The following is an 11,381-nucleotide window of genomic DNA, read 5'->3' as shown; positions in this document are numbered from 1 at the left end:
GTGTGTGTGTGTGTGTGTGTGTGTGTGTGTGCGTGCGTGTGCGTGTGTGTGTGTGTGTGTGTGTGTGTGTGTGTGTGTGTGTGCGCGCGTGCGTGTGCGTGTATGTGTGAGTGTGTGTGTGTAATTTGCTTAAGCTGTCTCGCACGGTGACACAATCAACCTTTGTAATTTGGCTTCCAAATTCTTTTTTTTTTTTTAACATTTTAGTATTTAAAATTTCGAAATAATTTTAATTGCTTCAAAAATATAAAACAAAAAATGCTGGAGACTCGCAAAAAAGACTTTTCGGACGAGAAACCGAATAATTTGCAAAACAAAGTTATGGGCCGAATTTTGAGATTCGAGCAACCTTTTCGCACGCCGCATCCGCTGTCGTAAATCAGTCCTCGTAAATCACACAGCTGCGAGGATCGACATAGTTCTGGCAGCGTCCCGACGCAAATCTCCACGGGCGTCGCGACGCTCGGTGAAGTTATTTCGAAGATAGTGGGGCATCGCTCTATTTCGGTCGTGCTAGCCAGGGCCGTTCAGTCTGCGGCCCGGCTTCCTTACCGGGAGGCTGTGAATCCGTACTTCGGCATTCGCCCCCTTTTCGTGCCCCGGAAATTGTCGAAGAAATGGCGAAGAGATAAGCACGAACGGGTTGCATTCCTCGAATGCGAACGCACACTCGCGTTCGGCTTCAAAAGGCAACTTCCGATCCAGAGAAAAAGGAAGGGAGAGAAAACCCGGTGTGAACGGAAACGCCAGCTGGCTACGAGCTGTCTTATTGCTTCCGAGCTGATCCTTAATGTGAATTCGAAGAGAGCAGTGTCACAGCAATGTTCGCTTGGTTTCACATCGACGTACAAAAAGTGGCAATCAAATGAATTAATTGAGCTTTAATCGCAGTTCAGCACGGACCTGGTTTTAATTGCAAAAAAAAGATCGAACGATCATCGAAAGTTAGGTAACTGTTTGTACCGTCACTGAGCATACTCAACGGCGCGAGATGCAAGTTTACTAGAAATTTTCAAGAAAAATTTATCGAATCGGCAAGCACATCGCAGGTACGGGACGAAAGTGCAGTTCCATAAATGAGTTCCATAAATGAGAAATTGAGCCAAGCGAACGGGAACGATTCTCTTCTTCGCAGGTGGTTATAAAAGCCTGAAAGATTTAACGTATTCTAAGAGCGGCCGCAAGTCATCGTGAGAACAGAGATGTTTTGGATCGAGCCGGACGAGGAGGAGGAGGCGTTGCTATGCAGCCCCGCTCTGATGGCCAGGCGGGCCTCGGAGTCCTGGATCGTCGCACCTCCCGTGGAGGTACGAGCGGGACGAACCCACTCTTCCAATAATGACCACGAGCTAAGCTACGTAAAAGTTCACGTAGGGTGGGCCGTGACGGGGATTTTCTTCTTAAAAGAGAGTTCTCGGGGCGAGGATAGGAAAGAAAACAGCGCAAGAGATAACGAACGGGGGGAAATGTTGTTTGCTCGCGCAGTCGTTAGGGGTAGAATCAGCTATGCCTAGATAACGCACGCTTAACGAAGTGTGGCACGAGTAGAACGCGTCGTAATAAACGGAGCGAACCGGCAAATACAATAGGTTACATAAATACGACGCATAGGAAAATACGCGTGGCCTTATTTAACTGCTGTTCTATTTAAGAAGGTCGCGTGTGAGAGATAAGGACACGCGATATGCGAAAGTATTTAACGTGAGACACGAGGCTTTTTGCAATACTGCAATTTCGTATGCATGACTTATATACGGGGTGTTAAAAAATAAGATTTAAGATTTTGTAAGCATATAATGCTCTATAAACTGCGCAAAAAAAAAATTATTAGAATTGATTTATGGAAAAAAAACATGAATTCGTGCAATTGGGTTATATGTATTAACAAAACTAAAAATTGTTTCTATCTCCGACAATTGTCTGCGCTACATTGATTCAGAATTGGGAAATAACTTGTTACGTAGAACATAGTTACATGGGAAAAAAAAATGATTGCCATTACTATAAGTAAACTATAATTAAATTTATAGTCATTTTTGATGCAAATTATATTTATAGTTGTTTTAACCACGCAAATTATAGTTATTAGTTATTGTAGTAAGTCAAATAATATGCAAATACTAAAAAAATAATATTGTTTACTACAATTGTGATTGCATAGAAATATTTATTCTATTTTTATTATTAATATCTTAATATTTTACTACATTAAGATTTGAAACTATCATAATTTATAGTAAATTTTTTTCATAGTTGGTAGAACTATAAACACAAAGTTATTATTATTACGTTATAACAGTAATAATTATAAAAGTAAATCTTCTAACCATAATTATTTTACTGCAATTATAGTCACAAATAACAAATACTTTTTTCTCAATGTAGAGTTTTTTTTTATCTGTAACAGCAATCAAATTCACATTTATTACAGTTACATTTCTTCGATAAGTAATAATTAATTTATCAGTTACTTTTATAATTTTTTTATATATTTCAAACTTACTTGTTAACATATGGGCTGTGTTCAATAGAATGAAGTAATCATTTTCGGAAGTCATATAAACATTAAAATAAACCCTGGAATTATTGCATTAGATTATTAGTCTACGATTTTATCACAAAGTTTGAATTTGGCGAACATTTTAGCTGAAAAATATTTATTTCATAATTTTGATAACAAGTATATTGATAACAAGTGTATATATTAATTCATTATAAATTATTAATTCAGTTATATATTAAATATATTTTGATTTAAATTCTTAAAATAACTATAATTTATTGCATACAAAATAGTGCAGCAAATAATTGAATTTAGTATAGTAAGTAAAATAATTTAGTAATGTTAGAAATGTCAGATTTTAAAATAACAATGCATAAACATTTTAAAAAATTAATAGAAAATAATTGAAATATTATAACCCGTTACTTTTTCTGTAACTACAGCTGTAACGTGTTACAGTTTTTATAATCATATTGCCCGAGAAACAAAATTTGATAAATTTATTATGAGATTAATGTAACTTGCACAAGTACTTTATTGAGATAAATAAAAAATTAAGACTAAATATAGGTAGACTTAAAAAAATTTATATAAAAATATTTGTTATCTTATATAATTTAATGTGGATGTTTATTTGGTTCGATTTATTTCAGATATTTAATAAGGTATTATATACAACTTAATGGTTCTTTATGTGGTCTAAATTAAATCTTTATATGATTTTAATAAAAAAATTAAACCTTTATTAAAATATTATTAGTATTTTATTAAGTTTTAATAAAACTTAAATTATATTAACCTCATATTAAATCTTTATCAAATTTTTTTGCGGGTGAAAGAAAAAAATAGTTGCTGTTATCATAATTACTATAATTCATAATCATTTTTGGTGCCAATTTTATAATTATGATTGCACTTACTATATAAAGATTTTGCTTATCTTGTGTTTTTCGTATTATATGTATAAATATCAAAATATTTTACTATGTTCATTTAAATTATCATAACTTATAGTAAAAGCTTTTTATAAATTTTGGTAAAATTATAAATGCAAGATTATCATTAATATTATAGCAATAATGCTGTAAAAAGAGCTATTCTAACCATAATTATTTTACCGTGCAATTATAATCATGAATACAAACACTTTTCTCTTGTTAGTATAACATATAACATGTAACAAAAATAACATGTAACAATAACTTATTGTTACATGTTATTTTTTTTTTTAAACTGTTACTATTTCTACTATTATTACTTTCACAATGTAACTTTCCCAATCCTGCATTGATTACTTTTTTTCTGACATTTTCTATTGATAAATTATTTTTTGAAAATACTTCATACATATAGTATCGTGATGAGAAATGGAGCAATGCAATGTTTAATGAACTTGCTATTAAAAAATCACGCGTACGGAACTTTTTTGTAACAAATACGAATGAAGGTATAAACGAAAGTTTCTCAGCTGTAACTAAAATTATTATTTTATATTATTTACGTTTTTATCCGACATTTACAACGAATATTTTTGTTTTTCTTTTAAACTTCGGTTTTTGAAAAATCCATTTATCTTGTCGCGCGGTAAGAATGTGAAGATCGATGCGACGAGTTGTTTGGCTGGGATTAGACCCCTCGGCCCTTGCACCTTGGCCCCAGTGCTCGAAACCTCGTCTCTCTCGAGTTTGGAACAACTCCAGAGACCTTTCCTTTTGCTCTATCTTTGTCCTCGCCACCCGTTACGTTCGCATGAAATGCTGAATTACCAGAATTCAATGATCTAACACAATCGATTTTGAACCTGTTTCGTGAAGAATGCTGCTAGGAAACCTGTGACCGAAGGATTTAACTCTTTAACCGTGATTATGTAATCCTGCCATAACCATAACCGTGATTGACTGCATGTAGAAAACTGAACAAAAAAAATCTCGACTGTCCACATAGTCAATAGTTAAAAATTCAATATGTAGCTTCACTGAACGACAGAAAACAGCCGTCTAACTTTTGACGTCGCGCAAGCGAGCAAACAGAAATTCGAACAAGAGAAGCGTTCGTTTGTTACTCCGATATAAAACAAAAGCTTCAATAAGTACACTAGATGTCATTGATGCTTTCCACTCGAAGTTGCTGCGTTCTGGGTTTTCTATAGTGCGTGTAACGTATCCTGTAGCGAATATCGGAAGTAGTTAACTTCAAGTGGAAAGGCATTGACGCCTGGTGTACAGTGAAGGATATATATCAGAGGTTAATAATCTTGTAACAAAATAGAGAATTTCGTTTAAGATACTTTTCTTACTGACAGCAGAATAAATAAACAATTTTTGTGTGAATTTAAAAAAAAGATCTTTGAGTGAAATTCTTAAACACATCGGGTAGTTTTCGCTTCATTCGTTTGAGACACTCGAGTAAACTTCTTATAATTTTAATTATTAGTTTTGTAGATTAACAGCATGTGCAGCCAAAAATATTAGGCATCTTATATATATTTTTATATTATTTAAAATATTTTTAAAAATATTTTTATATTAATTTAAATTTAAACGGAAATTAAAATGTGAATTGTCCTCTGTTTCAAGAACCCTAAACTCACTTGTATAACGTCAGTAATCAATATGAAATAATACAAAAAAAAGGATTCCAGATAAATGAAAGAAATAGAAGTACCTAATAGTGTTGGCCAAGGTCGAAACTTTTGGAGAGCTAAAGACTGGAAAAGACATAAAAAGGCGTAAATTAAATTCCGAAATTATACATATCGATAAATCTTTGCGCATTATACATTCACGGAACCGATCGTCAAACGTTAACGACTTGATTAAAAGCAGATGTTTGATTTAATGAACCAACACACGTCACCTTGCCCAGTTTACTATTGTAACTAATTGTGTTATTTAACATTGTTCCCTGTAAGAAGTGTACACTCAGAAGTAATTGCTGTGTTGCCTGACAATAACTCCGTTTTTATTCTCTTTCCGCTGTATACCGACGTTACAAGACGTTACAAGACGTGCCAATGTACATAGTGTCGATAAGTAATTCGCGTCGCTCGAGGCCCATCTCTCTCTTTTTGTTTCTCGTTTATTTCCTTCGTGCAGGCGATGCCGGTGGCGGCAATGCCCCTCCAACGGAAGAAGTCACTGCCGGACGTGGCGCAGCCGATCCAGCTCACGGCCACGGCACCATTGTCGAGGGAAGAAGTCAGTATCCTGAGCAGTATGAGGAGGGAGGAGATCCGCAGGCAGATCGACGAGAGCGAGAGGCTCAGGGCAAACCCGCTTTTGTACCTGGTCAGTCCGCAGGTTAAAGTGAGTATCCTCTCCGTGTCTCTTACCTGATGACCGCCGAAACCTGTCGATGTTGACAATGGCGCGGCGTCAATCCTCGCCGGCCGTTCACAAAAACAAGAGAGAACACGGAGCGGCACTTGGCAGAGTGTTACGGTTTATTTCGGATCGAGTCTTTATTTCGGATCGAGTCTTGCGCGTCTCGGTTTGGTGCGCAAAAATATAACGCACCGCGAGAAGCGCGCGACGACTCTATAATAGGTTCTCGCGCGGTTCTAGAAATCGGTGTCCGCTCGGTCCGGTTTCGCACTCGCGCGCGGGGGGTTCGAATAAAATTATCCTCGTACATGGATCTCGGTCCATGGCGCAGCCAGCCAGGCGTTGATGAAAAGCATATCGAAATATCTTGGATTGAAAGCGCGAAGCACCGCCTGCAGCGGCGGTTGCTCCACACGCCGCGCCGTTATGCGTGGCGAAGGCAATTTTCTTTATATTATAACATCGGTATGAATCATTTGGCGATCCTCGCCGAATTCTTGGCTCCGATTCCGAGCGGCGGCGGCGGCGGCGGCGGCGGCGGCGCGAGCGAAGTTGAACGCGATAGGAAAAACGCTTAACGCATTGTCCCGTGTTGCTTTCAGGACTGGTTCTCCCGGCAGCAGCTCGTGATGCTGGTGCTCTTCATCAACATATCTCTAGCTTTGATGTTCTTCAAGCTGCTGACGTAGCAGCCAGCCGACGATCGGGTTCACGGACTCGTGAACGTGGACGTGACCTGAGAGACCCGGTGGCGCCGCGACGTTTTGGGTCGTCACCGAGCCAGAATTTCGAAGGAGAAACGGCGATGTGGCCGCACCGAGAATCGCCGGGAACGGCTTTCCACGACGAGCGATTCCACTCGGTCTTACGCTACGAGGGGGAATATTTCGATCGAGACCGGCGCGAAATGGGGAAGACCTCGAAGAGGATCAGCCCCGGCGACGATTTTATCGCGCGAAGGCGACTTTTGAACGGTCGAATTTCGAGCGCACCGCGAGAATCTAGATGGTCGGAGGAAAGAACGGAGGGCAGCGAGACATCGTGACGTCTCGCGAAGTGTACCCCGCTGGGGAGAGTCTACGATGAATTCGCCTTTGAATGAAATGTAAATTAAAAGGGACTTGGGCGACAAAAGAGAAAGACGGAAAGAGGGAGAAGGGAAGATGAGAAAAGAAAATTGTAGAAGAGCTTAAGAAGAGTTTAAAGTGAGGAATTTTGCATTTTTGAACGTTTTTTTTTTTTGCACATCGGAAACGGGATTTAACGACCTGTCTAGAATTTTTTGACAAGGCGCTTTGGGGATTTTTGTCGCTCAGATCCTTTTTAATTGGCAGGCTGATATTTATTGGACAAAAGTTTTCTGAAAAAAGAGAACGATGGAACTCCTGGGCGCAGTTTGTCGTTTGCGCGAGAAGGAGACATCGGCACACACACACACACACGTCTTTTGGAAAGGGCAGGGGGAGAGGCGGCAGTGCGCACTCCCGACGCCTGTGTATCATACCTATTTTTACACCAAATACTTTAATAACGCTACTTGTAAGAATAGGTCGAGCCCTCACGGACGGGCCGCCGATCGATCGTATCCGACATACGAATCTTCTTCTCTAGTCATAAATTTTCCCTTTTTCTGACGATCAGCTCGAGCGCAGTAACCGCGACGATCGACTTTTCAACGAGCCAGCCGCTTTGCCCGAGCAGTCTTGTGATTAAGGCTGGCGCTGTTCGATTCGAGGCGGCATTCAAGGTCGAATTATCCGAATCGTAATTACGGCTATTTCTCCAAAGGTAGCGTTTGTTACTTAGCAATGATCGTAATTGTAGCCGTGGTGCCGACGCGCGCGACATAAAAATTCATTAACGCGCATGCGAGCATTTATAGCGTTCCATAATGATTGCGATAAATTTGTAAGAGTCGTAAGGTTTACGGTAAGCAGAGGAAGTACGTAGAAGGTAGTCCTCGAATTTTTACGAGCCCCGCGAGATTATAGTTACAATTACTGTCGTTGAGTATCGTCGGTTGAGATTCGAATCGACCGAATCATCTTTCGTGTATAGATTACGGAATTTCCCGCTAGAGTCAAGTGTACCAACCCGGTTGTTAAACCGCGCACAAGTTGAAGAGAGACAGAGAGAGAGAGAGACGCGTTTTTCCGCTATAAATATGAATTAGATTTCAATGGAAGAAAACGAAGGTTGACGCGCTTGTTTTCATATTTACGCACGAAACACTTTATATTCTGCGCCTAAGAAAAACATTTAGCGCTGAAAACACGAATGATTCATATCGTAACAATTGCCTCGCATGCGATCGCGATAACACGCCGTTTTTCGTTGAGACGCAAAATCGAGAGACGTCAACCTCTGTACGTATAAACACAGCGGCTCTTATCAACGAGTGTGTCTGTTGAGCCTCAAAATTAGAAGCGGATTAAACACGTGACTGTCACGACGCGACGTCTCGCGGACGTCTCGCGGTAGGAGACGATCATCCTATGTGACTGTTATTTGAGACGTAATTAAAACTAACATCGAATGATCTTTGATCCACGCTATCGGCGACGTTTATCTCGTATCTCGCGCAAACGCACAAATCACGAGAGTTATATCTCCCGCGTTTCCTCTTCCACGACTTTCGCGACTTGAATCCACGATCGGCCTTCCTGCGCTCGAGCGACCGTATTTTTTCTAGCCTCGAGGGCATAGCTTGTATATCTCTAGGTAAATTTGTAAATAATCGTGTAAACGACGATTGCGATTGCAGACTTTGTTCACACTACGCAATATCGTTCTCGCGCGCTCCCAGATGTAAAAGCTTGGCCGGATAAGCGAGGATCACCGAAAGCCGAGATCGTCTCTCAAGAGATGCTGGTGTGACGAAACAAATTTTTTTTTCTTTTAATTAGCTTTATAGAATTTGATTATATTTTTTTAACAATATTTAATTTTTAAATTAATCGAATAAATAAAGCTATAATATTGTCTTTCTAGGGATTAGTAATTTTCGAATTTTGTATTATTCAGCTATAAAATTCAATTAAAAAAAAAAGAAAAATTTTAATTCTAATTTGACGAGGCGTTTTGATTAGCCATGATGACATCATGCCTTATACTCTGAGAGAAATATTTAACGAGATAGATCAAACGTTTAGTTAAATAGTGATCAAATGAATTTTATAGCTAAATTATTAAACATATAATTGTTTTGACCAAACAATCTGTAAGCCTTAACCAAAAAATTGTTTTTATATAACTCATAACTTAATGATTCGTTAAATGTAACTAAGTTTTTGGTAACTACAAAATTCATTTGATCACTGTTTAACTAAACGTTTGATTAAGATTTTTTCCAGTGTATAAGAACAGACACGGTGCGATAATGTAATCCTTTCAATAGCCCGTAAGCTGGTATAAAAGTCACAGCAAGCTCAATCAATCAGACAAAAGCAGATAAGATATGTCGTCAAAGCATTTGCGCCTTATTTAAATAAGAGTTATTTTAAAATAATTGTTTCGATAATTGATTGGGCGCCGATACAAAAAAATAATTACTATAAAAGTCACATGTAATCTATTTAATAATCGTTGTCTTACAGAATTAAAAACTCTTTCACATGTTCAAAATAAACACAAGAATAAATATGGAGAGACTCAATTTAAGTTAAAGAATAAAAAATTATATATGATCTATCTGTAATTTTTTAATTTTTCTCGTTCTTCTGCTTGAGTTGAGCCTCCCCGTCTTTATTCTTGTGTGCATTTTAAACATGTAAAAAGATTTTCAATTCTGTAAGACTAATTCGAAAGAAAAATCGAACCTGTAATGTCGGTAATTCCGTCACTCAAGCATCTCCTGAATTCAAAGATCTTGCTCTTGTTCATAGCGAAATTAAGCTTCTCTCCTATTCCTTCGCTTTGACAGTGCCAGTGTAGCCAGTGTACTTCCGCGAGAGTAAATTTGATCAGCGACGTATGCATTCGCGTTCAAATTACGCTCCGAATTCAAAAACATCTTGGTTCAAGCGCGAACGCGCGTCTCGAGGTTAATACACTCGGAAAACTATTTTATTGTGACATCAATAATTTCGTTGAAATGTACCTAATAAAAACTATTTAGTTATTTAGTTAACATGAACAAATATTCTTTATGTAAATGTATTTCGCAAAGGCAACTAAATTTTTTGTTATATAACAAAATGTTGAAGACACCACAATTTTTCATTTTGTTTTATATAACAAATAATCTACTTGCAAAATACATGTAAATAAAAAAACAATTGTTTATACTAACTAAATATTTGTTTATATTAACTGAACAGTTTTGTTCGATACATTTTAACCAAATTATTTGTTGTCACATTTTTCCTAGTGTAAAACATTTGATTCATACGCAGCAGAACGATATTCATATTGAAGCTACGAAGAGCACAAAAGAAACAAATTATTCTTGTCTGCCGTTCGGACGAACCCGTTTACAGGAGTGTCAGATTCGTAATGCTGGGTTTACGTCTGGCATTTATCTCACGATACATGCTTGTGCCTGACAGTAACGTGGTTGTTTCGATATTAAGAACAAAAAATTCTCTCCGATATTATATTCCTTCGCCTGTAAATGTGGGTCTGAAACATCCGACAAAATAACAACTCTTAGCTTTTTCCTTCATTCATATTTCAAGTTCATTACAAAAAAATTTTCCTTATCAAAATAACTATGAAATCGTCAACTACAATGTCGACAGATCTTCCATGAATTTTTTCCGATTTCGTTTTAATAATTTAAGATAAGGAAAATAACATCTGACGTGACGGATTCATGTGTACAGGCTATGGGTGCTAAAAAAACGTATACAGGAAGGATATTCTATTTGATAAGAAAGAATGCTGAACAGAGAAAAATATGAAATAGAAATGTCAAACGTAAAGCCAGCGTGATTTAAAAAGAAAAAGTAATAATAAGCGCGAGCATCACTAATGTTCATTTTCACAAATGTAAATTAACTTTGACCTTGGTTTAATTTACTCTTTATCCTTTTCCAATTCTAAAAATTAAGAAAAGATAAAGAGTAAGTTAAACTGAGATCAAAGTTAATCTACACGGGTGGTAGTGAACAGAAGAAGGACAAGGATCAAACGGACAAAATACTGGAAAAAAGGATCGCGTAGGCGCGGAATAAGCTTAACGTTCCGGAGAAGGACCGACGGCTTTTTGTCACGGGGTGCATTCGCATAGATATTATACCTATTACGCACATTCGCCGTTGCGGGTCATGCATTGTATATATATTGCTATTATACATAAAATTTATTAGTTAGTTATCAGAGAGAAATTAGAGATTTGATATTGTATAACGTTTGGGAAAAACATCCATTGGGAACAAGAGGGGATTAGAGTCGGGAGAGAACAGGGGGTGAGGCAGGGATAATTTTTGTCACCGACAACAAGCCATATCACTTAATCAAAGGAAATTCATGCGATTCGTAATGTTTTATTTATCGAATAGGGAAATTGGTTTCGCGATTTACGAATACGACACATCATAATGTGTAAATATTAT

The 11,381-nt window shown here is 37.6% G+C and overlaps 1 protein-coding gene across 1 annotated transcript; it reads left to right on the top strand.

Annotated features, from left to right (window-relative positions):
• The first annotated feature begins 415 nt into the window (after positions 1–415).
• On the top strand, positions 416–10,766 carry LOC113004151. The gene is made up of 4 exons (XM_026136595.2): positions 416–1,049; positions 1,136–1,307; positions 5,599–5,808; positions 6,429–10,766. Exons 2-4 carry the CDS (start codon positions 1,203–1,205, stop codon positions 6,513–6,515), a joined length of 402 nt encoding a protein of 133 aa, XP_025992380.1. The 5' UTR covers positions 416–1,049; positions 1,136–1,202; the 3' UTR covers positions 6,516–10,766.
• The last annotated feature ends 615 nt before the right edge of the window (positions 10,767–11,381 follow it).

This window comes from Solenopsis invicta, chromosome 15 (assembly GCF_016802725.1).
Source record: "Solenopsis invicta isolate M01_SB chromosome 15, UNIL_Sinv_3.0, whole genome shotgun sequence".
NCBI classification, from domain to species: Eukaryota; Metazoa; Arthropoda; class Insecta; order Hymenoptera; family Formicidae; genus Solenopsis; species Solenopsis invicta.
This window is presented reverse-complemented; position numbering and strand designations above follow the sequence as displayed.